Source organism: Propithecus coquereli, unplaced genomic scaffold (assembly GCF_000956105.1).
Source record: "Propithecus coquereli isolate 6110/MARCELLA unplaced genomic scaffold, Pcoq_1.0 Scaffold5, whole genome shotgun sequence".
NCBI classification, from domain to species: domain Eukaryota; kingdom Metazoa; phylum Chordata; class Mammalia; order Primates; family Indriidae; genus Propithecus; species Propithecus coquereli.
Window position 1 is genome coordinate 19,324,254 of NW_012150840.1, and position 26,406 is coordinate 19,350,659.

Below are 26,406 nucleotides of genomic sequence, written 5' to 3' on the forward strand. Positions count from 1 at the left end.
TCTATCAGTCTATATTCCTCCCTTCTAATATCAAGACTGCTGGGTACTTGTCCATCCTTTTATGGCATACAAGATGAATTCACATACTAAATGACAAATGGCAAGTTGAGAAAAGCCTCTCTTTTAGGAAAATAAGTGAAATGTACCAAACTCTATGGAAACCAGTGCACATCCCACCAGAAGCCTTAATTTGTTGACTTTAAGCACAGTAGACGCTTAATGAATATTACATTTATGTATTTGGTGAATGAATGAATGAAACAAATTATTAAACCTGTTATTCAGTGAAATCTTTTCTGTATCTTAATCTATATGGATTCTGAAATTCTTTTCACATATCCTTCTTCTCCTCTTTCTCTCTTCCTTCTTCTCCTTCTACTTCTTGAATAAGGACATAGAAGATGACAAATGCTAGTGAATAAATATTGTGACTCAGTCCTGCAGAATGTCAGAATTCCAGCTAAATTTTATGATCCTTGTGTTCTCAACCTCTTGCCAATCCCGCTGACACCCTGCAATGCTGTGATGCCTTTCCAAGAGGTTGTGAGAGGCTGATTGTATTTGATCAGTAAAGTTACTTTCATTTTACATCTCATTGTGAATATTAATCTCAACTCATAGTAGTAGCCAATTGTTAGAGGAGAAGAGTAAAAGTTTTAATAGTGTTACTATTTATGCTTTGGTGTTTTTGTGCATCATCCAGGAGGTGGATGATGTCATCCCCAGCACCATCACCATCTCCATAGTTATCATCTTCATTGGTGCAGTGTTAGTTTTTTCAAATTCATTGCAATTTCCATTCTTATAAGTCTTTCGTGGCCACAGAAGTTCTCTTCTGCTGTGTACATAAGCTACAGCATTGAATGTTACATCTCTCTTTGTCGTTAACATGAGGAGTAGGGCTACAAGTATGGGAGAAGTGGCAGCTGTCTGCTTCTGAAAGCCCCAGCTTAGTCTCACCGGCCTCTACTGAGGATGCGTTTTCCATGTGGTTTAGACCTGCAGAAAGAACGATTAGTCTATAATACCAGTCGCTCTGACATTGGGTCCTAACCATTCTATACCTCTTCCCTTTGACTTGATTGCCCCAAAACATGCAGACAAGCTCATATTTGCTCTTGATTTGAAAATCAGAATTGAGAAATGATTTGGGTTTCAGTGTCTTATCCGTCTCTCTTGGAAAACAGGCCTAATTCATCTCACATAAATGAACTTTGCATTGTCATCGCTTAGTTGTTAGGTAGTTCCAGGCTTGATATCCATGGAGGGCAATTGAATGATGTAACCTGTGCAGTGCAGCTTGTGAGAGCAATTTGGGTGGCTTTATGCCATTGGTTTTTATGTTCAGGATGAAAGCCTATGGAGAAATATAGGATACTATCATTAACTCATGCTGACAGCTCCCTCTGGGCACCTACAGGTTTATTGCTAGTTGGAGGATCAACTTTAAAGGGAGAAGACTTTGTGGTTGGCGATAACTATGCCTTTTGTATTTCTTTATTACAGGAACAGGGGAAAATTGGAGTTGTCTTCAATATTGGCACAGTTGACATCTCCATCAAAGAGGAGAGAACCCCCGTCAATGATGGTAAATACCACGTGGTGCGCTTCACCAGGAATGGAGGCAATGCCACACTGCAGGTGGACAATTGGCCAGTGAATGAACATTATCCTACAGGTGCGTGTTGTACTCTTTCTAGTCATACTCTCCTTTACTTTCCCATTCTCATTTCTACATGGTGATTTTCTCATGCCTGTCACCAAATCATACAACACTGAGTGAAGCACACATCCATGTTTTATGATGATCAGTTATTTCTCGAGGTCTTGATCCCGTGTAGGGAACTTCTGGAGACTTACTAACTATGCAATGAACACTTTTTGTCAACTTTTAACTGATACTCCCTGACTGGCTCATACCAAAGACAATTACTGTAGGTTTTCCTGGGAGCTGCATGGGGTGGCAGCGGAGGGAAGGAAAGCATCTCTATCACAGGCTATTATTGATAATTATGGGATCGTCAATTTGAGATCTGGACTTTGTGATGTCATTTAGTCAGGTGTGGTTGAAGGTACAGACAGTCAGAGGTGCCAGAAAGACTGTGAAAGGAAGTTTATTTAACTGGAATTGATGAACATCAAGTCAGGGTAACCGTGAGAGAAAATCATAAAGGTGTAATGTTATTCATTTGATTGACTTCGCCAATTATTTTTCCCTCAACCTGCCTTGATATTCAGAAGTTGGTCCTTGTAGTCATTTTTATAGCAACTGTGCTGGCATGGGAAGGAAAGAGGTTAATCATCTGTTTAAATTTTTCTATCAAGGAGCATTCGGCAGCAAATTCCCAAGGCCAGATGGCTGAATGAAGGACAATGGGAGAAAAGGTTGCCTTCTTTAAAAGAGACCATTCAAATGATTCCTTAGCTTTCCCTTTAGTCTCTTGCTTCTCCCAGGAAAAGAGACATGGAGCTTGATTATGGAAGTGCCAGGAAGAAAAGGGAAAACACTTTAGCAAAAGGCTTTTGCTCCGCAATTACATTGTCACCTGACGGATGCAAGAGAATAGCTCAGAATATTGCATTTTCACTAATGTGGTCATGATGCTATGTCTAACTCTATCCTACATGCCAAACTCCCCACTATTTTCTCACCGTTCTCCTCTCACTTCCTTTACAATGAGGAGCACACAGTGACAAAGAAGCCCGAAGCACATTTCCAGAAGTCTAAAAGCCGTTTAGCTACTAATTATCAAGCTGCAAGAAAAATTTGCAAAGTAAATTTGTCTATTTGTGGCCCAAAACTTTTGAATGGCTTGAAGGCTTTGATTGTACCTTCATGCCTAACTCAGCATTGATTTGCTTTAAAAGTCAATTATATTTCAGTTCTTAAAAATAAAATAATGAAAACGCTCATTGGAAAATTATGCTTTGCTTAATGCTGCTGTAACACTATGTTATAGACATAAATTTCAATAAAATGTATTTCATTTAAAGAAAAAGTCAATCAGAAGTATCTGTGCTGCTGGGCTGTTCCCTAATAGCCAGAGTCCCCCTATATCTGATTTAGGAATTATGAGAACATCCACAGACAGCATGCAAGACCCCCGAGGTATAGAAGCAAAAAGCCCCACCTAACCTCTACCATCTTGATTTTGATAAAATAGCCATTGCTGGGGGTCTCAGAATTTCTTAGATTAAAGCACAAAAATAACCTTAGGAGGTTATCTTTGAGCATTTGAAGAAAGTCAGAGGTGTTAGCAGTTGCTGTGAATTTTTATCATCACCCAAATTCACTACGGGCTAATAGACCTAATTTTTAAATGCTCCTTGCTTAAAGCTAGAGGGATGGGGGGAGGGGCTGAGAGGAATCAAAATAGCCCAAGATCTTAAAAGCTGTTCATTGGCTCCTAGGAAAAATCAATCTCTCTCTCCATGCATACCATCATTGGCCCTGCTGGTGCTGCTGCGGGGTTTGTTGTGTTTCTATTAGGAATTTCAAGGATTTCTAAATTGATGTTAACCACTTGCCTTGAGCCAATGGAGCTTGCTGCCAGCAATAAAAAGGCTCTTTAATGGTCATTTCAAAGACACAGATATGTAAGAAAACCAGGGACACTTGCTGTGTGCCTGTTTCTTTGTGTTTTTACTTCCAAATTATGAGTTGCTTCCTATATGTTTTCAAAACAGAATAAACCTTTTCTTTAATGGCATCGCTTCCTCCTGAAAACTATTATTATCATGGATAACTGTTATTTAGTAATAATATGTGCTATTATTACAGGATAGGGTACAGTATAGCAGTTATAAGTATGGACCTTGGAGCCAGCTGGCTGGAGTTGGGATCTTGGCTTCATCACTTGTGAGTCTAAGGCAGTTGAATTAAGAATTGAAGTGCTCTAATCACTGAAACATTTGGTGCCCTCCCCACATGTGATTCATAATACAACCATACTGAATTATAAAATAAGTGTAAGAATTTCCAACAGTTCTGATTTTTCTCCTCTGATGATTTTTCGTAATGCTTTAAAAATACATTAGATTCTTTCTTCCCAAATTCTCATGCTTTAGCTTTCTCTGTTTTGTTTATTCTCTACATAGGTGTTTATTCTTCCTATTTGGTGATCCAGTTCCAAACTTTACACCAAGTTATTGAACCTCCCTGGGCCTCTGTTTCCTAGTCTGGAAAATGGGGTAATGATAATACTTACTTCCCAGGTTAATGTGAAAATTAGGTGAGTCGAACACATGTCAAATGCTCAACATAATACTGGGACAATTAAATCAGTATTCAGTAAGTGTTAGCTGTGAGGATTACCAAACATTTGGGTAGCATTTTTAACTAATGACATATTTGCTAACACAAATTCCTTCATTTTGACTATTAAATACTCTGAAAATTGGATAGGTTAGTTATTTTTCTTCTCCATTTCAAATTAAAGACCTATAGAGAGATGCTGTGACTTTCCTAAGGTCACATAGTAAATGAGGAAAACAGGACGAGATTCTTCTGTTCCCAGTTGGGCACAATTTCCACTATTGCTCCCACAGCAAATTGGGGAATATTTTGAAAAATGCATAGCTAGAAATGAGCGGCTTTCTTCCTGTATCATCTTAGATTGATTTATTTCTTTAAAGGAGTATCATATTTCAAAGGTCAGTTCCAATGATCACACAAAAGTGGTTATTGTGAGATGTGGAGACAAAATTACTCATTTAAAAAAGAAAAGTTTTATTAGCACCAATGAGTCCAAGCTGTTCTTTAACAATGGCAATGTGCTCCCAAGAGGTAGTTGAATGAATACTGAGTATTTAAAGAAGCTATTACCTTACCTTGTTGGCTAGATTAAGAAGTGGTACTGATATACTAGATTGAGTCCAACATTTGAATTTTTATGTTCCACTCTGGCAAGACTTCCTAGAAGTGGCTCACCTTTTGAACCTCAGATACCTTATCTTCTCTCCTGCCTGCTTTCCTGTGCTATTGAAGGGATCAATTTAAAATATCATTAGCACAATCTGGCAACATTTATTTATTTTAAATCATAAGCTCAAAATGCCCCCTGCATTTGGGCATCAAAGAACAAAGCCACCAAACTAGTGAGGCAATCTTGACACAATTTCTGCAAAAATGATATCTCCTCTTTTTTTCCAAACCAGTCTGTTTTATTGATAACTAAGTTTAGAAAGCATCAAGAGGAATTCATTCTTGCTGCTTGCCTATTGCTAATGTTCAAACAGTAAAGAAATATAGAGTAGCCCCTACAGAATATTCACTTTAGTTATCTCATTCTAAGGGCATACTCTCAGGGAATTGTTCCTGCTCCCCAGGTCCGAATGAATCAACTGTGCACCAGGATGAATGGGTCAACTCCAGAACCTTCTCATGAGCATTTATAGGATTTTATGGGGCCCTACTGAAACATCCCACCGTGAAATATTTAGAACCCAGCTGGGCACAGGGCATGTAGCATTGGCTCTTTGTGAATCAGGAAGGATACAAAATGAAAATAGTTCTATAGCAATCGGAATCTTATATCACTTAATTCTGGGAGGTAGAACTCAAAAGGAACTTCTTTCTTTGAAACTGAAAATAGAAAAGCTAAGGAACAGGAGAGGGAAATAAAAGAAGAATCAGCCCAGAGCTATCATCCAGGCACTGACAAATGTTCCTTATAAAGCCTCTGATTGCTCTCTACACAATGCAGTGGTGAGGACAAGGGAGGGGAGGTGAAAGGTGACATGAACATGAGGAATTAATTTTAGCCACAGCTCAAGGCCCCCTGGAAGGCTGAGCTGGCTGGGATTGTTCAAGATCCTCTCTCTGCTGTGAGTGGGTGGCTGGTGGTGTCGTCAGTGCTATTAGACCCCTGAGCATGGTGCAGTAAGGGCTTCTCAGGTCAGAGCCAGGCTTCCTGGAAAATAAAGACGGATAAGCAGCTTCAGTATATAGAACTTTCCATCTTTCCACCCCAGGGGGTGCTGAAGAAAGCAGGGTCTCAACTGGTCTTTTTCTTGATTGTGCGTACCAACTCCATTGAAGTGCTCTTGACTGAATTCTTCTTCTCCAGGCAATAAAACATTCACTGATGACCTGTGTTTAAATCCTGTTTGACCACCCAACTCAGGACATGAAAAGGATGTAACAGTAACTCCCTTTCAAGGACACTAGATTAGAAAACTTTCTTTATGTTTGAGTGTATCAAATTCCATAAAACCCGTCTTTATGGGGGTTGAAAAAGAAAATATTGCTATAGTGCTTACCGATGCTCAAAATACCTTCATGTACATTATTACATTTGAGCTTCACTCCATCCTGTCAGGGACTGCGTTTGGTATTATTACACCTGCCATACCTTTTATTTTATTTTACTTTATTTCAGAGTATTACAGGGATACAAATATTTTGGTTACATAAATTGCTTTTGTACAGTTCGGGTCAAAGTTATAAGTGTGCCCATCACTCAGATAGTGTGCCTTGTACCTATTAGGTGTGAATTTACCCATCCCCTTCTCCCTAGACCCACCTAGATTTCCAATGAGTTTTATTTCCATATGTGCACATAAGTGTTCAATTATTTCCAATTTAATGGTGAGTCCATGTGGTGTTTGATTTTCCGTTCTTGCGATATTTCATTTAGAAGAATGGTCTCCAGTTCCATCCATTCTCAGGTTACATTATTAAGGCTCCATAAATAACTTGCCCTGTATCATATAGCTAAAGAGGCAGAGCCAAGACTCCTGTCCCGATCTTCAGTCTGTATTACCTGAAACTTTCTGCCCACTTTCCTATTTCTCGGAATCATGATTTTATTGATAATGACACTATATTTTTTTTCCATAAAAGGTATTTTCAAATAGAAGTCCTGGCCTGGTCTAGTTTAGTTAGTAAGGTTTTTCAGCCTATTGATATTTGGGGCTGAATACTTCTTTGCTCTGAGTGAGTTGTGGGGAGACTGTCTTGTACATTGCAGGCTATTTAGCAACACCTATGACTGTCATTCACTAGATTCCAGTAGCATGTTTTCACAAATGTCAAATGCCTTCCGGGGCACAAAATGACCCCCAGTTGAGAACCACTGACTTAGAGAAAGTCTCCAACATGTTTTGTTTCAAATACTTGATCCTTTCATAATTTAGACAGTATACATGGGGATAAGAGAGATTTTTTTGGTCCACGTCTCATCCTAGATTATCAAGACTTTGAAAGATTAAAAACAAGTCCATGTACTTGACATGATGCTGAAATTTCTCAGGCCTTGGGTTTTTCATTAATTGCTAGCCAGGAGGTTTTCTTTTCTTTCCGTCTTTGCCTGCAAACATTTGAGGCCTTGCCAGATTTGAAGCATACATTAAAACAAGCCCCATCTACCTGCTCATTTATCCGTTCAGGACTAGTGCCTCTTTCAGTTCAACAGGGGAGAAAAAAACATAGATAGCGAAGTCCTACAAAGAAAATGAGAAATATAAATACAATCAAGAGGGAAAGACATATTTGAATGTGGTTTCAGGACTGCAGAGATGTCATGCAACTGGAGAGAGGCTCACTTAATGAATGTGTTTGAACATTGCCAGGTACGTTTTCAAACCATCTTATAAATAAGTTACTCAAATATTCAGTCGTAAAATGTATCAATTAACCAAACTAGTGCATCCTAAAAACTTGCACTGATAAATAGTCATTCTTTCCAATATGTCAAGAATGAATTAGGATTGACAAGTTTGTGAGTTTCTATTTCCAAGGGAATTTCCACATTCTACAGTTGGTCTTTGGTAGCAGATCTTTTTCAATAGTTATTTATATATAAATTTGTATGTAAAGTGCTGCCTTCAACCTGGCTGCAAGTGGGCATTCCCTGGGAATGTGAATACACTTGCAAGTACTCAGGACCCAGCTCTAGGTCATCTAATTTAACTGGTCTGGTGTGTGGTCCATGGGTCAGCAACATCAGCATCTCCTAGGAGCTTGTTAAAAATGCAGACTCTCAGGCACCACCCTAGACCTAGTGAATCAGGATCTGTGCTTTAATAAGATCCCCAGATGATATGTGTGCATTAAAAAATTTGAGAAGCACTGGTCCAGGCATTGGTGCTTTTAAAAAGCTCCCAAGATGATTCTATAGGCAGCTAAGTTTGAGAATCACTGATACGTAGAAGCTAAAAACATCCTTTTCTGATTCTGTTCAATATGGTAGACACTAATCATATGTAGCTATAGAGCAACGTTGCTGGTGTGACTGAGATCCTGAAATTTTTGTTATATTGTGCAACTATTTTGTCCTAGGCACTGAAGGCTTTAAACACACTTCCCATTCAATCCTCATGCCAACACTATAAGGCTGTAGTAGGTTGATGGTTAGTATTGGCCAGAGCAGGACTAGAACATACAATTTCTTTTTTCCTTTTAACTATTTTTTATTATGTAAATCTTCATTTGCATCCTTAGTAAAATAATGGACATTTGCCTCCATGTGCCTTCTGAACTCATCTAATGAGTTTTGCTGTTAACACAATCACAAGGACAACTCCACTCTATCCATGGGGTTGTTGGAGAGGCAGTAGAGGGTGAGGATTAAGCATAAGAGTTTTGGAGTCAGACTGAGTATAAACAAGCGTTCCTGGCTCTACCATTTACCAGCTTGCCCACAACCTTGAGCAAGTTCCTATTGCTGAGAAGTTTCTCTGTGCTTTAATTTCCATGATTATGTGTATGTATTTTCTCCCATTAAAAACAAACAAACATTCAGATTGATATTTAATATAAAACACTTCCAAAAAAAATAAATAAAAGACTGGCTAGAGATACATTTTCTAAATAGATCTCAAGCTGTATTTGTATGCCCTGATGACATGGCTATGGTGCAAACCCATCAACAAGCTTGATCCTGAGAAACCTGCTTCCTTACCTATAAAACAGGGATAGTGATCACGTTTTATTTCAGAAGCTGGAAAGTTCTTTGAGCACACCAAAGCAGTACATGAATGATAATTGTAGTTGCAGGTGTTTTATCAGGATTATCTGCTACCTGGATACATTATGGGCTCGTATTCTTCTCTTGAGAAGACTTTCTAAACTTAGGTTTACTTAGCAAAGTGAGTAGGGAGTAGGGGACCAAAGTGACCTTCCATCTTGCTTTCTCATCCTTCATGCAGAATTCCACAATAGTAAAAACGGTTCCAAAGTGAGGAATGTGCACTGAGTGAACATGTTGTCCCAGAGGTATAGAAAGTGGCAGATGGTACCATCCACCATCCCTCAGCCAAACTCACCCAGATGGTGATGGCTGCCATTTGTTGAGCATTTGCTACATACTCCCCACTTCATACACAACCTCCTACTTAGGCTTGAAACATCCCTTGAGGTCAGTGTTGGTCTTATTCCCATTTTATGAAATAGTCCAAGGGAGTTTAGGTTTAGTTTAGTTTTGGAAATGCTAATATCCAACCCGGGGCCACTTGACTTGAGAACCCTAATTGTTAATCGCATTTTACTCTTTCCTTAGATTCTTTTGAATAACCTGGAACAGTTGCATATCCTAGAAATTCTAACCTTAACTCAAATCTTGACAATTTAGAATTTTTCTCTCAAGTTAAGGTCTAGAATTTTTCTCTCAAGTTAAGTCTCCAATTTCTGCCAAGTCCCTGGGCACTATAGGCATTTACCTTTATCCTCACCATCGCTCAGACCGTTGTGGTGTGGGCAGCCTCTTTCCTTTCATGATCCCGTTTTACCTCCTAGTGCCACATCTCAGTAGACAGGAAGGCCTTTTAAATGATAGTCTGTTTTATTGTTTAATGGTCTTAGTTGAAGGATGGATGGGAGAGTGGCAAGAAGGTGCTTAGTATTTTTTCTCTTTAATTTTTGTTTTATCAAGCAAACTTCCTTTCTCCTCTGTGAATTCCCAGCTGCAAGATAAATAGCCTTGTATCTTACAAGTTAAATACAATTACTGCTATCAAACCTAGAGCTTTTTTCTCTCTCCCATAAATGTCTCTTAGAAGCTGATAAGCATTTCAAGGGAAACTGTAGGCTTGGGCTAATGCTAAAATTAAATATAACCACCCAGAAGACAAAAAAGAACAGATAGATGTGTGTGTGTGTGTATGTGTGTGTGTGTGTGTGTGTGTATTAACATTAACATTTATCCTATGAAAAAGAAGAACGTGTTGGGCAGAGGGAGAGAGAACACATGGACACAGGGCACATGGAAACTTGCCTCTAAGATATGAAGTTAACACACGACTCAAGGTTATTTATAAAGGAATTAAAATAAATATACACAAAGGATCTTGTTATAATTATGAAGATGTATGTCAGACAATAGCAAATATTCTAACTAAAGACATTATTTATCCAGAATTCATTTGTGAATAGGACAGTGCTTTGGTCTATGGGGTTGTTAAGCAAAAGAATAATTTTGTTATAACCTTCTGTAGGATTTTATAGGATGCATGTTTTAGTCTGGGTCCTGGTTTGTATTTTTCTCATTTTTAGTCGACTATCTTGGGAGTTAAAAAGGAAGGTGAACCTTTATAAATTGAAAGACACATGGTATTTATTTAGCCATAAGTTAAATACTATAAATATTATAGTCTAGAGACTCAGTGAAATGAGTAATGAGAAATTTGAGGGTCACTTCCAGGCACTATTTAATTAGAGATATAAGGAAAAGGATTCCTTAATTTCCATCTATAATACATATACTCATATTAAATCACATCCTTGAAATAATACCTTCAAGATTAGAAATACAGTATAGTCACACTTTATGTGAATTCTAAATTATAGTCATTCGAAATAGTGTGGTATGAAAATATTAATAACACCTCACTCTATGTGAGGCATCTGTAATAACACGAATTCTTCTGAATTAAAACAATCATCAAACAGTGCATAATTCCAAAGCTAGTTAGTGAATTACAAGTTTTGTTTTCCCTGTTGTCACATGGAAGCTCCAGTTTAAGTAGTTTATAGAAATTCTGGCTTGTAGAATTTGCCTTTAATTATGAAAATACAAAATTATTATCCCAACCATAAAATACAGTTGCCCTGTACTATTTTCCTTCTGCCCCAGAGTTGGATGAACATCAAATGCCCCAACACACATACAAGAACATAGTTTTATTCACAGGAAAAGTTTCCAAGTTTCACTCTCCTTATTTAAATTTTGCACAAGGTTTCAGGGTACCTCCAGTTATTCAAAGTCTAAAAGGAACATTGAGCTTCTTTGAGAACGGTGGTACATAAATATCCAATAATAATAATATATATTCACATACAGTATGTCATTTATAATTCTATAAAGCAGAGAGGGTAATGAAAGGTGCTCTATACTGTAAATCGCTCAATCGATTGTAATCATATTGCAGCTCATCTCAAAGAGATAAAGACTTTCTGCTCCTCTAAAATCCCTGTCAATATCCCAGCAGGCCAAAGAGAGGGGAAAGGAGGTCAGAAGGGGAAGAAGGGAAAGAGTCAAGGACAAAGAGACACTTTTAATTTTCAGTTCATAGCGTTAACATGGATTTGATTGCATTCCCGGTGATATTTAGTTTGCTCCGTAAGGTGCATTTCTTTTTCACATGATACTTTTGCAACCTTTCAGTAAGTCCGTGGTGCTCTGTGTTGGCCTCGATGACAGAGTTTGCCAAATGCCAACAGTAGATATATACTACTGCATAAGGAGACTTAGGGACTAGGTGCGTAAACAGAAAATGACAATTTCACAGAAGTCAAATGCTGAAGTATAATCAAACGATGGAATTGTCTTGGCAATAGGCTAGCAAAATATTTATATTGCACTTTCAAATAGCAGAAACACTGCAAAATTCTTTTTGTCTTTTATCTAACTCCTGTTGCGTTGAATGTAAAAATGTTGCTATTTCATTAACCTCATCAATGGGCTGGGTTTGAGTGGAGCCATCTCTTTATGCATTCATTCATTCACCATTCAACAAATATTTATTCACATCTACTTTGCATAGGAATCTGTGATAGATGATGGGGATATGGTGAGAAATAAAACACAGCCCCTTTCCTTAAGGATCCTCTAGTGTAGTGGAAGAGAAATATAAGTATACAAGCAAGGTAATTTTAATCCATAAACTTTATGGAGCAGTTATTAAATGCCAGGCAGTGGACTGAGTTCTTGTATTGTCTTCACAATAGCCTTAAGGGGTAGATACTATTTTTATCATTTCACAAATGAGAATAGGAGGCTTATAAGATTAGTTAACTCTCCCAGGATCAAGCTGGTACGTGGAGAATGAACTGAAGCCCATATGTCTTGGAAGGCAAACCCAACGCTCCTGTGCACGACACTACCTTGTTCTGCAATTCCTCATCGTGAAATAAGGTGTTATTATTGGGCTGAGATCTGGGTTCAACTGCAGGCACATAAAGAAATGCCTGATGGAGCCTAGAGACAAGATAGGAGTGAGCATGGGCTGAAATTTGGACTGTGACCTTGGACCCTTGGATTCTCTGAATCAATGCTAATAAGCTATGTTCCCCTACCTAGACACACACAAGTGTAAAATGTGACAACCTACACCTTTCACATTGAGGGAAGTAATGGGCATGGTTTTATTTTTGCCTTTTAAAAAAAAATTTACCGCTTTATAGAGGTATGATTTATATGCAAAAAAAAAAAAACCTGCACATACTTAGTGTGTACGATTTGATGCATTTGGACTTATGTACAAATGACACCATCAACACAATCAATATAATAAACATCACATTCAGCATGCTTTATTTCACTTAGGATCATCTTCTCAGTGGTTCCAGACAGCAGTATTAATTTCCCTCCTTTAGAGATGAATAAACCAAGGCTCAGAGAGGTTGAGCTCATTTGCTACAGTCACTTGTCTAGCAAGTGTCAACTCTGGTATTCCACAGAGACTTGTTTGTTCTCACACCCCAATCCCTTTGTTACCCACTTTTCCAACTGTCTTCCAGGAGCACTCCAGTTTGCATTGTATATAGAGCTCAGATTCATTTGGTTGACAGATATAATATAAATTCACATGCAAATTTACTCTTGTTTTCTACATCCTAGTGCATGCAGAACACTCTGTAATCCCATTATTAAACATTTACTAGAAATATGCTTCTGCCCAATGCACAATTGCCAGCCTCAATGTTTAATTAAACTAAATTTGTTTTCATTTTAATCACATTATAGAAATGTGGTTTCCTCAGAGTTTAATGGTGAGCTCATTCCAAATGCCTCCAAGTGTCTGAAACCTGTATATCCCAGAGAAAGGGATGAGGATGTTACAACCTATCCTAGCATATAGCATTTTAGGGGAATAATACTGGTTAATAAATAGGTACTACTGGGATACAGTATTTGTTACTGAATCCTCATAGTATCCTGGAAAGGGATTCTATCATTATTACCATTTTAGAGGTGAGAAAACTAAGTCTCAGAGAGGTTAAGTAACATGTTCCAGTGTAGCACAGCTAGTTAAGTGGCAGGCCCAACCTGGATTCAAATGTAGGCAGGGAAGTCCTTACACCTTTATTTAGATAAGGGGTCAACAAACATTTTCTCTCAAATGCCAAATTGTAAATATTATAGGCTTTAAAAACCTATATTAATATAAATATATTTATATATTTAATGTTATACTTAGATATTTATTAATATAACTATTATAGGTTTATAACTTTATTGCACTTATTCAACTCTGCTGTTGTAATACAAAAAGAACCACAGACAATATATAAATGAATAAGCACATGGTTTATTCCAATAAAAGTTGCTTTACACAAACAAGCCGTGATGAGCCAGATTTGTCCCTTAATTGTAGTTGGGTGACCCTTGATTTAGATTGTGGGTATTTTGAATCCTACAGTCTTTACTGGTCCATTAGCTTTGTTTTTCAGATCATCTTATCTCTTTTTAGAATAAAGAGAGCAAGATAATCTCTAAGTGGAGGAGTTAAATCCCCAGAGACATAGAGAATAGTACTACTATGTAGAGTGACATAAATTGGTGGGGTTAATTTAGGATAAAGAAACAGAGCGTACACAGGGACAGGCACTCCATTTGCCTGTACTTAAAAACAACAAACTAACAACAAAACCACCAAATACCACTTTCCTAACTCCACATCAAAGACACAGATTCAATTCTATCTTCATGTATATTTTACCACACCTTGCTTAGAGCAAGATTGGAAGGTGACAAACAGGAAGCCTTGTTTCTTTAGTTCTGTTGCTTCTACTTAGTAACTATAAACTGTGGTGATCCAAATATAGTTTCTGCCCCTCTCCCAAAGAATGTCATACATTTTTCTTTGAAATTTATGGATTTTTATTAGCCACGGTCTTAGCTGCCCTAGACTATTCCCCATAGCCCTTCTGCGTAGCCAGTTGATGCCTAGCATTTATCTTTTCTCCTACCTGCTCCCTGACAGTCCATCTTCTACATCCCAGAGACATTCCCTGCATCTTCCCAGCATTGCTTGTCCCTGTGCAGCAGCTTTGCTTGTCCCTATCAAGCTTCCTGCTTGAGCTTCTGCTTCATTTCTGGCCCTCAATCTGCTGTTAGAGGGAGGACTATCCTTAGAGGCAGCTCAGCCTACTTCCCGCTGAGTTGTAGAGATTTTAGAATCTGGTTCTCTATTTATTAAAGCAAGAAGCAGTTATGGGTTTTTACAGGTGTGTATATGCATAAAAGCATGTGGCTGTTTAAAATAAATTTTTAGAAATCATTTTGACCTACATATTCCTATTGCCACCCCACCATTTTACTCTATCTGTGTATTTGCATGTTTTTAAGATCTCACATGTAAGTGAGATCGTGCAGTATTTTTCTTTCCGTACAAAGTGGTAGTTATGAAGGATGACTCGGTCTAGAGCTCTAATGTACAACATGAAGGCTATATTTAATAACATTATATTATGTGCTGGTAATTTGCCAAGAAAGTAGATTTTAAGATACTCTTACCATACATACACACACAAAAAGAAAGGTCACTATATGAGATGATGGGTATGTTACTTTGCTTGACTGTAGTAATCACTATTTATATCAAGGTTAAGTATTTCAAAACATCATGTACACCTTAAATACACACAATAAAAAATTTAAAAAAATTAAAGAACAAACAGGCATACCAAGTTATTTATAAAATAAGGATCCTTTCATATTTTGCTGACCTTGATACTGACTACAATAAAGTTATCAAAGTTCTTACGACCAGAATAGAAAGCATATACCTCCAGAGTTGGCTCCCTATAGCTCAAGCAAAATGTTCACAGTTTTTTAATCCTTTTTTAAAAAGAGTTAAGTATGGTAGGTGCTTAATAAGTGTTAAACTAAACAACTTACTGAAACTATTGGAGATGTCTGACTTTACTGACTGTATATATACAACAATAATATACGTTAAGGTATAGAGTGTACTTTATAAACACTGACTATAGATAATTTCATTTTATAGTAATAGGAAAATATCAAACATTTATGATTAATAATGTTTAATATTTACTAGGAAAGTTTTTGTTTCTTTGTTGAAACAATTAAATTTGATTTTATTAAAGTATTTTTTGCATTGGTGAGATGATTATTGGTCTCGAGGGGTGGATTTCTCAGTATAATGAAACAAATGATAAACGGGAGGAAGAACAAGATTTATGTATCCATGAAAGCTAGAAAAATAAATGTAAACCTAAGATAAATATAAATGTAAAATAAAAATAAATCTAAAATCTTCTCAGACAACCAAGGTTTAGAAATACTTATTACTTCATTTTTATGCCTATATAAAACTGTTTGTGAGGTGTTGACTGTTTCAAATAAAATAGAAATTTATATAAGCAAAGTTCAAGCTGAAGTCGAACTAAAATGCTTTTAGACTTTCAGAATGAATAGCTGGTGTTTTAGTGAATTTTCTATGGGGTAGGGTGGTACTGGTCTCTAGAATAGGTAAAAATAAAGGCAATCTGTGGAAAAGAATATATTGTTCTCAGGGAGCAACTGATCTCTTCTGGAGGAGGTAAACCAAGTGAAATCTAATAGTCTTACTTCATTTTGTGACTTTCTCCCACTACGACCTCAGAGAATTCGGGGCTCCAAGTAGGTCCATAAAGGGAATTTTGAAGCACTCTTAATAGATCTGTTCTTGACATAAGTCAACTGAACTGAGTGAGGTGCGTTGCCAACACGTTAACTGAAAGTCCTGACTGTCCCCAATTCCAGATCTCCACGGATAATTCTCCAGTCTTGTTTCTATTCTCAGTAGTTGCATATGATTCCTCTAAACCACTTGTTCAAGCCAACCTTCCTACTGGTCTGGTTGAAATGAGATAGTGGTTGTAGATGTCTCTGATAAACACATAGGCCAAAACGTTGCTGAAGTTTTCAGGCAGTAAATCTAGCTCATTCTGTGGCTGCATAATTGAATAAGTGTATCTTTTTGTCAGGTTACAGTTGCTTTAATATTATTTCTTGTCAAATGGAACAATCAGCATAATTGTACTTTGTTCCTCTCTCTTCTAGCTTTGATTCTTTGATTTGTGTCACTCTCCACCCCCATGCTTCCAGCCTCCCCACCCACCCACCTGAGTGGCCCCTGCAGCTACTTATAACAAGCAAACTGTTGACTACAGGGACCGGGAGTTTGAGCAATAATTGTGTGCTTTCAAACCTCACTGCCATTTGGAAGTGTATCACCAGCTGAAATCCCAATTGACACTGCCAAGCTCTAGGGACAGAAGCAACTCTAGTATATGCTTTCCTTTGTTTACAGAAACCACTTAAGTTCCTCTCTAAAAGTATTTATTAAACATCCATCTCTATAAATCCCTGTGCTAAAGACTGGATAATAGGACTGCAACCATTAATCTGACCAGGTTTAAATTCAACAGGTTAAATAGAGAGAAAATCAACATATTTCTTTACTACTCACTATGTCTAGGTTCTCATTTGTGAGTCACACTCAAAAATAAATCTTTGGACAACATCTTTGGGTTTTGGTTAAATGAGAAATTTCAATCCTTGTTCAGAAGTCTAAGCCCTTGTGAGGATTCCAGTGTGATTTAAATAAGCCACCATTCCTGATAATCAGAAATAAAAAACATAAAACCAAGAAAACTACATGTTCTCCTCTCACCTGTCTCTTGTCCTAATTACACCTTATACTAACTAATGTTGTAAGTGCTTTTTGACAAGACAGCAATGGTACATCAATAGACACTGCATGAACTTGAGTAGGCAAATCGAGTCACTCAAAGGCCTTCTTTTAATTTCTTGGATCATTATTGAAAAGATAAAAGCAGGTTTCTGAAAGAGAGAAGTTCAAAGAACCTAGTAATTAGAATGGTGGAAATACTAGGTGACCTGGTCCATTTCCCTAGTTGGGTCAGAAATTCCTACACAGTATGGACTAGTTTAATTTTATGAACCTAATTTGAAGTGTTACAGATGATAGACATTGTCTTTCTTCCACGAAGAGAATTGATCTGTCTGATTTCTCCTCTTTGGCCTTTTTTAAAAAATATTTATTTAAGTTCTTAAATATTAGGGATGTCAGTTGAAATTATTCTGAATCATTTCCTTATATCACAGATATTTATTTCTTACAGATATCTAGGAGCCGTTTCTTGTTACAAGGTGCAAGCTTCTATGGAGCACAAATAAAAAGCATGTTTTCATTTAAGATATTTGTAAACTCTCTCTATACTGTAGACACACACAGACATCACACACTCACACATACGCACACACATCACTGGGTAAATATAAAGAGCATTGCATTTTCCTTAGCACATGGCAAATGTCCAATAAATATCTTTAAATTTAAAATAGCTTATAATCTTTAGACATATTCCTCAGATAGCCAAGATTTGATATATATTTAATGTCATATTAAATGACGATAAAAAGGAAGAGCCATTACTATTTTATTTATATGTCTCAAGTATGTGGTTTATCGAAGGTTAGAAGAACCTTAGTGGTTATCTAAACCTTCAAAGCTGATAATTTAATATTTTGTTGGATTCCAGGATACCTGCCTCTTTTGAGGTGAAAAAGTCAATTTCTTGAATATTCTTGAGCACTTAAGATGTTTCAGTGTTTGGTGCCATTGTGTGTTGAGGAGGAGATTGTGGAAGTAGAACAGTGTAACAAGATTTTTTTTTAAAACCTGTTTCTAAGGTGATTATAATTTCATAGGGAAAAAAAAAAACATGACTGTAAAAACTGATACTCAGTGCAGAATAGTGGAGTCTGGGTGCCAGATAAATATTTAAAATGTATGTATTGTTTTACATAATCATTGACCACTTTCTTAAAAGTGATTTTAAAAGCCCTAATTTTTTTAGATGCTATTCTGGCCATTAAATTTACAATATGAACTAATATTTGAGACATAAACCATGACTTATTTTTAATGACTGAAGAAATGTGTGTCACTTCCCTTGAGTTGTAAATCAGAACTTTTAGCAATGTTAGTTGTCCTTACTCTTTCTGTAACAGCTTAATTCATAGATCTTGATCATTTTGGGTGCTTTTCTTTAGGGTCCAGCTGCCAATCACAAACTAATGCAATACCAATCTAATACCAGTTATAAAGTCTTAGGGAAATGACTTCTAAACTTTTCTCCATAAGTTTATAAATGCTGCTTTTGGCTAATCCATAAACTTTAAGAAGGGTTGACGAGGCAATGCCTGTTTTTCAAAAGCCAAGGTTGCAAAGTGGAAATGTTTTCTTGTCCAGTCCTGATCTTTAATCGGCGTTTTGCTTTGTTTTTATCGTTCTGTGTTCATAGGAAATGTGGTGGGGAGTACTTTTCTATTCTAAGTATAGGTAAGGCTATTCATGACCAGGGATTATTCATACCCTGCAGGAACATAAATTGTTTTGTTTGGTTTGGTTTTGGAAGGTTAGGTTCAAGGATGGCAGTGAAAGCCGTATTTGCTCAGATAAGAAGGGTTAACCCTAACCCCAACCGCTAATCCTTCAAGACTCCTCATGAAACCATTTATGAAGTGAGAAATCCATTTATGGGGTGGGGGTGGGGATCACAGTACCAGAAAGTCTTACTAGTAAATTCAGAATTCAGCCTGCTCTTTTTACTAATCTCTGTCCACCCCCTATTCAAATAGTGATGAAGGAGGTCAGATAAATAGCACCTTGTCCCCTTGTTAGCTCTACTCATCATGGCCTTTGGAGACACGCCACACTTCTCTCCTTCCCCTTCCCCTCGTCTAAGTCTAGAAATGGAGATCAGAGAACTATCAATTCTTCTCCAGTTTCCTTGCCCTGCCCCAACTCTGTCAGCCTTCCCCTCTCCCTCTCCACTCAGGAGCTGCCTTATCACAGCCCTTCTATTTGTTATCTCCTTAGAAAGAAGAACAGGGCTAAGAACAGGTAACAGGGGCCCAGGTCTCTCTGTTTTCATCCCAGGACTCCTAAGGCTTTTGCTATACAAGCTCCTTCCAGAGACAGAAACTGAGCTGCCTCCACTGGCTGTTGAGCCTGGACAGAAACCCTCCTAGGAGACGGTCCTTCTTTTACTCACTCTCAGTTTCCTTGCTCTTCCTAGATTTCCTGACTTCTTACCTACATCATTTAGTGTTTGCTACAAGCAAACCACCCTAAAACTTTGCTCTTTATTGGCTCACGTGGATGTTTTTTTCTGTTCTGGGTTGGCTTGGATGCAACTAGGTGATCCTGATGGACTCATTCACTTCTCTGGGGCCTAGGATGAGATGGCTGAGTTGACCGAGTGGGTTCAAATGTCTGCATTTCTTTTCTCATGAAAGAGGAGCTTAGACTGGTCTTCTCTGAGTGGCAATCTCAGGCTTTGGCAGCACGAAAGGGCAAGCACCAATACGCGAGTGCTGTTCAAGCCTCCTCTTGCAACACATTTGCTAGTGGATAATATGCCAGAGCAAGTCCCGCAGTCAACCTGGAATCAAGGGATGGAAAAACAGACTCCACCTCTGACGGGAGGAGTGACACAGGCCCCTTGCAAAGGGGCATAGGTATTAGAAGGGGATTGTAGCTGTTTTTCAATTTAACACACTGGAAGAGAAGAAAGGTTCTGGCTTTAACAATTGTATCTCCCTCTGAAAATTTTACACTCTCAACCTTAAATTGAGGTCCCAAGCCAAAGTCAGAAATCAGTGACTTCACTAAGGAATTGTCCTTTCTTGTCTTTAAAACATAGTATTTTAAAATTAATCTAGACTATTCCTGCCATATCACATGCCTTCTTTTTTCTTTTTTTCTCAGTATGTCTGATCGTTTTGCCTTAAATTAATTGCTCTTTGAAAAATTAAATGCCCATTTAAAAAATTTTAATCCTCATTTATATTCTCTCTGAATATAATACTTTCAAATACTTTATTTGCCTTTGTTTTGGATATTTGTGATCTATCAGTGTTATTTATAAAATGTGTTATATTTGGGCCGGGCATGGTGGTGAGCACCTGTAGGCTCTAGCTACTCGAAAGGCTGAGCCCAGGAGTTCAAGGTTACAGCTGTGATCTATGATCAAGGGACTGCACTCCAGCCGGGATGACAGAGGGAGACCTTGTCTCAAAAAAAACAACAAAAAAAAACACAAAAGTGTTATATTTGTATAAGATATGTTCTCCCTTTTCTTTTCATCTTTTCTTCTGATTGTTTTAAACAAAGATAGTTATGTCATAAAAACAGCTCCCATGTTTATCCATACTTTTCTCTAGACATTTCTCTGAGCTTAATACATTGTTGTTTATCACTATCCTTTGTTTGTAGCCAGATTTGAGGCCACGTTTCAGTTCTCACAAATGAATCAATTTGAATTAATTTGCCACATAGAGTTAACGAGGCATTGTATAAATTCAAGATATACTACAACTCCTGCATTCCCTGAGGTTATTTCTTCTCTGGGAAAATGTTGATTCGTGTACCATATTGCCATAGTGTATATCTGACCTTTGAATCTTACACTAAATGATGCATGGCTGCCAACTGGTTTATTTTTTGAGAAGCCTTGGAAATGCCATGCAACCAAAAAAAAATAGGAGTATAGAAAAATCTTTAATTAATACCTCTGTGGGGAGAGGGTTGTCTTAAAGATCTACACTCTCTGATGATTGCCTATGCTAGGAGTTCTATTTCCAGTGATGTTAGAACAGAACATTGATGTTAGCAGAAGTTTGAGAAACATCAAAATAGGAAAAATATATTTCTTAGATGACCTTTGAGGTCTTTACAACCTTAAAATTCTAGGCTTCATCACTTAAATTATAAACTTTAAGTTCCAGTGAACTCTACTTCCAGAAATGGCATTTGTGAAATTATAAAACAAAAAAGCATTTGCTTAAGAAAGACCTCAATGGCTATCTGAAAGGCTCTCACTCCCATGCATGTACATCTTCATCTGTGACCAACAGATTCTTTAGCAAAGAGAGTTTCCTTTATACTGGAAAGACTGATGCAAACAAAATTATGAAAGTCTTCCACCCCCCTCAGAAAAGGTAAAGAAATGGTAATAGAGTTCTTCAAAGGAGCTCAAACTTCTGGATCTTAGAGGATAACCTCTTAAGGTGCATAAGGAATGTGAACGCCAAGCCCCTGTTAATGTTCACTCACAGATAATTATTAATAATAGGAGACAGAATAGAAAAGTAGCTGGGGAAAAAGTGTCCTAAATTTTACATTGTATAAAAGGATAGATCTATTCAACTTAGGACTGCTCTCTAAAAATTGTCAAGTGTTTCATCTGACAGAAAAGTCGGTACACATTTAACCAGATTCAACAGATTCTGGTGATGACTGCAGACTAACATGGGCTCATCAAAACAGATTTTACCAAACTAGTATAAATTTCTTTTGGGTAGCATTAGCAACTGACAGTTGAGGAGAATGTTACAGATACGGTGCATAGTGTATCTTAGTTTCCCTAAAAGAGAATACCCTAATGGAAGGAGAGCTATGAAGGAATCTTATGGAGATCTGTCTGTGGTTGTGATCAGATGAAGTTAGTCTGTATCTATTGCTATGTAACCAATTACCCCACTAAGTTTTAGGGTCAACTTAAATGATAAAAGTAACATTTATTATCTCAAAGTTGCTGTAAGTCAGAATTTGATAGCAGCCTAGCTGAAGGTGTCTGATGAGTTGCAGTCAAGATATCAACTAGGGCTGCAGTCATCTTAATGTTATCTGGGCCCGGAAGATCTGATTACATGAGAGACCATTCACAATGATGTTTACAGGAAGCTTCAATTCCTCTCTGGCTATTATTGTCTGGATGTTTCTTTCTGGCTGTTGTCCTCTTGGGCTGAGTTCCTTACCATGCCTCCATAGGGCTTCTTAAGTGTCCTCATGACATGACAGTAGCTTGCTCAGAATGAGTGGTTTGAGGGAGAGATAAAACAGAGAGTCTCAGTGCCTTTTAGGACTTATTCTCTAAATCCACACACTGTCTTTCTACCATATCTTATTCTTTAGAATCAAGTCACTAAGTCCAGCTTGCATTTAAGTTTGGGGTACAGACAGGAGTTTCAAAACATTTGTAGATAATTTAAAGCTATACCCAAATCCTCCCATTCCATAAAATTTTCAGGGACTAGAATAAATGTATAAAAGATATGCTTATTGAATTTGCAGGTGACAAAAGCTAAAAGAGGTATCTCCTACAAGAAACAAAAAACCTGGAGGTAAACATTTTCTTTTCAGGTTTGAGTGCTGTTATGAAACAAAAAAGAATACATTCAATGGGATATAATTAAAGTTCTGCTTTGAAATTCACAAAATGTATTGCATGAATACAAGATGGCCCAATCTTTTTGGGAGGCAATTAAATTGGAAACGTACTTGGATTTTAGTTGAAAACAAGCCTAATATGTGGTTGTGCTATAATATAGTTGTTTAGACAACTGTCGTAAACCAGTATACTAACCAGGCCATGGATGGGCGATGAATGGAACAGTGATTGCTACTTTCAGATCTCTTGGAAATAATATATTAATTTATAGGCATGAGGTTCAAGGCTGGCCTAAAAGTCTTATAATTTATAAACACCAGAGATTCCATAGAGTCTAAACAGAAGGATTACTATAGCATAAATTTATTATGGCATCAGAGATGTTACTAATGGTGTGACTTTCCTATTTACGGGGATGAAAATGTTCCTACATGTTGCCAGTGAAATTGTCCTCCCAAACCTCCTACTGGTCCTCTGAGCAGTGTCGTGACAGCACACATGTATGTTTAAATGAACAGAACTTTTTTTGAATCAAATATTCTAGCATTCTGGCTTTAAAAAGTTTGAGTTTGATGTCCTCTGTTTAAAAATGAAGACAAACATGAGAGAAATTAAAGGAGATGGAGATGAGGAGTGGGAGGAAGAGGGTGGATAGAGAGAAATAAAAGAAACCAACAAGACTAAAGAGAAACAAGGAGATCACACAGAGGGAAGACACGCAGGAATGCACAGATCATGTGTAAGAATGAGCCCCAAAATAACACTGTGGCTTTTGCAAAGAGGAAATATGTGATAAGAGGAAAGGCACCTGGGGAAATCTTGAAGGGATCATATGTCAAATAGCCAAAGAAGGAACATTAAAGCTTTCTTTTGAAAAAGAAATTTGAAAATATTTAACACTAAAAGTCATGTAGGGAAGTAATTCTTGTTGAGTTTGCCTTCTTTATAGTTTAACTCTTCTGAGTCACGTACTTGTTATAACAATAACAGCAATAGTAAAAAGTCATATATTGAAGGTTTATTATGTGCCACATGTTTTGCTAAATGCTTTGTATACATTTCCTGTATTAATTGTCACAGCAATCACACTGCAGTTATTATTATAATCCCCATTTTATATATGGCAAAACTAAAGGAACCAGACAAAATCCAGATGTTGAAATCAACTAGTCTAGCTTCAGTGCATATTTCAGAATAATTATAGAATAATTATTTCAGAAAAAAGTGACAACATTTCAGGAAGGAAAGCAAATTTTATAGTCAGTTTATGTTTTGTTAATTTATAGCATTCCGTTTTTAAGAGTGGCTCTTAAATAAAGAATTGATGCTAGGTAGACCTATCATACTGAAGAAAGTACCATTAGAAATTGCTTGAAAACACTCTCTTAAACTATGGAAATGAATAAAGATGTCACAATCACATGAGCCTGGTTTTATTAATCTTTCTGGGATTGAAAATATCCTTGATGGATAACGAGAAGTGAACAGAAATTACAGGAGAAATGAGCTTCAGGAAGAGAATTAAGAAGGGCCTCAAAATGCAAAGAAAGGATAGGGATTGGTGATATACGTTCTAATTATTGCATTAAGATAAATCATCTTTAGTATAATAACACATCAACAGAAATGGCTGTTTGATTTAGGCTTAGGATGTAAAAGAGAAGTTCAGTGGTGATATGTATGCACAAAACACGTATATTCAGCCAGCAACAAAAGCCAAGGAATAGGGAAACGGTCACTTTGGTAGCTCGACCTAGTGCACCAGGGTTACATCTCCAGCATGGCTCCGTTCTCATCCCATAGCCTGTAAGTACTAGAACCTGAGGACTGAAGAGAACTGAGTATCTACAGCCACATCAGTGAGAGAACATAGGCAGGGACTAGAGCTCAGTGAAAACATCAAGACTAGCAAAGGTTCTGGAAGGCTTTTTAGGCTGGGATCCCCCTTCCACCCAATACTCCCTAACCCTGTTATTGGGAGAAAGGACTTTCATTTTGTAGTCTTAGACATGTGTTAGGGAAAGATCCTGAGAATTAATTCATGCACTCTCTCAATGCCCAATTTCATTTGACTCCCCATGAGCTAAGCTCTTGCCTGGATTATCACATTTAATTTGTATAAGATCATGCAACATAGATATTATCTTTTTTTATGAACAGATGAAGAAACCAAGACTTGTATAGATTAAGTAAATTATGAGGCTGGATTTGATCCAAAGTTTGTCTGACTCCGTAACCAATGCTCTTTTAAACTGATGTTGGAGCCATCTTTGCTTAAATAGCTCCACTTGTGTAGCCTTGAGATGGTAGATCCATACTATGTCTTCGATACAGGAAGGAAATGATAATATGTCTGGTCATGTATATTTTCCATTTCAGTACATACCCAAAAGACATGTAGAAATGAGTTTTATCAGCTAAGTTAGAATATTCTTGGTTGATGCACACTGGTTTCCAGGGCTCAACATCTCATCACTTAGGAAAGGTGGTTCTCCCTGGCTCAAGAAACCACTTAAGTGAGTCTGAAAAAGCTCCCTTGCTTAATAATGCCCTTGTGCTCTGGGTCTATTAATTCACTTCACCCAGCCGATCAGTTTTCTGTTCCAAGAGATTAATTTCTTTACCTCGGCACACTAAAGGATCAAGGCTCACAACATATAAATAGTTCTTATTTCTTCAGCCCCAAGGTGTGTTGTAAGGATTAATGAGATGATGCTTATAATTGCATTTTGAGTTCCTTGGTCAAAGGCACTTCATAAATACAAGATATTAGTTCTTTGCTGAGGTTCATCCATCAATTACAAGTGGCCAAACATTCTAGATGCCCTCTGGGTAGCACAACACCTCCCTCTCTGATTCTAAAAGAGTTGATCTGTGGCAATGCCAGAAATGTACTAGAGCCAAGCTCAGGGTTTCCCCAGTTCCTTTCCTTTAGTGTCATATATTTTTCAGAAAGTGTTCTTTGGGGACAGAGATGTGGCAAGAACCTATGAACCTCCCTACTACTTGAAGGCAGCAGTACTACTACACCGATTTTCTTTTGCCTCTGGTTCTATTACATAACATTCATTCTTTGACTGTTATTAGACTCACAGTCTGATTTTTTTAGTGTCAACAAAGCAATAAAGAAAACTTTTCCTTCCTTTATTTCAGGGCTCAAAACAAAATGCAAAATTACCTCTGGCATTAATTTTGCACTGATGAATGTTGTAACAATGCTCCTATTAGCACATCCACGTGCTTGACAACATTTCAGATGGTATTAATAGTCTACCTACAAGAAAGTGCTTTGTGCCATCCTGGTGCAAATTGCTGGACCCTTTAAGCCACTCTTCCTTAACTTAGCAGCAGTATATCATCATTACCTGTAGCTGGACCAAGAAATCACATTTTTCAATGTCTGAATTGCTCTTTTACTTTCAGTGGCTTTAGCAACCCACTTTGTTTTGGAAATGGGGTTAGCTGAGTATATTTTAGAAGATACAGAAAAATAAAAAGCAATAGCTAGTAGATTTAGGGGATATTTAGGATGTTACATTTTCTATGGTCAGTTGATCTTCACAAGATAACTTTTGTGGGACCAAATAGGATATGGTCATCTTTTTTTTTTTCTTTTATTTCAGCATATTATGGGGGGTACAGATGTTTAGGTTACGTGTGTTGCCCTTGGTTCCCCCCTCAAGTCCGTGTTT

General features: G+C 37.4%; 1 protein-coding gene across 3 annotated transcripts in view; it reads left to right on the plus strand.

Moving 5' to 3' along the window:
- LOC105819766 (neurexin-3-beta) overlaps positions 1-26,406 on the plus strand; it is a 615,260-nt gene that overhangs the window by 401,823 nt on the left and 187,031 nt on the right. For all 3 annotated transcript variants that reach the window (XM_012656066.1, XM_012656067.1, XM_012656068.1), the window contains exon 7: positions 1,507-1,678. In XM_012656066.1, coding sequence (XP_012511520.1) covers positions 1,507-1,678 — 172 coding nt within the window. The remainder of the gene's footprint in view (positions 1-1,506; positions 1,679-26,406) is intronic.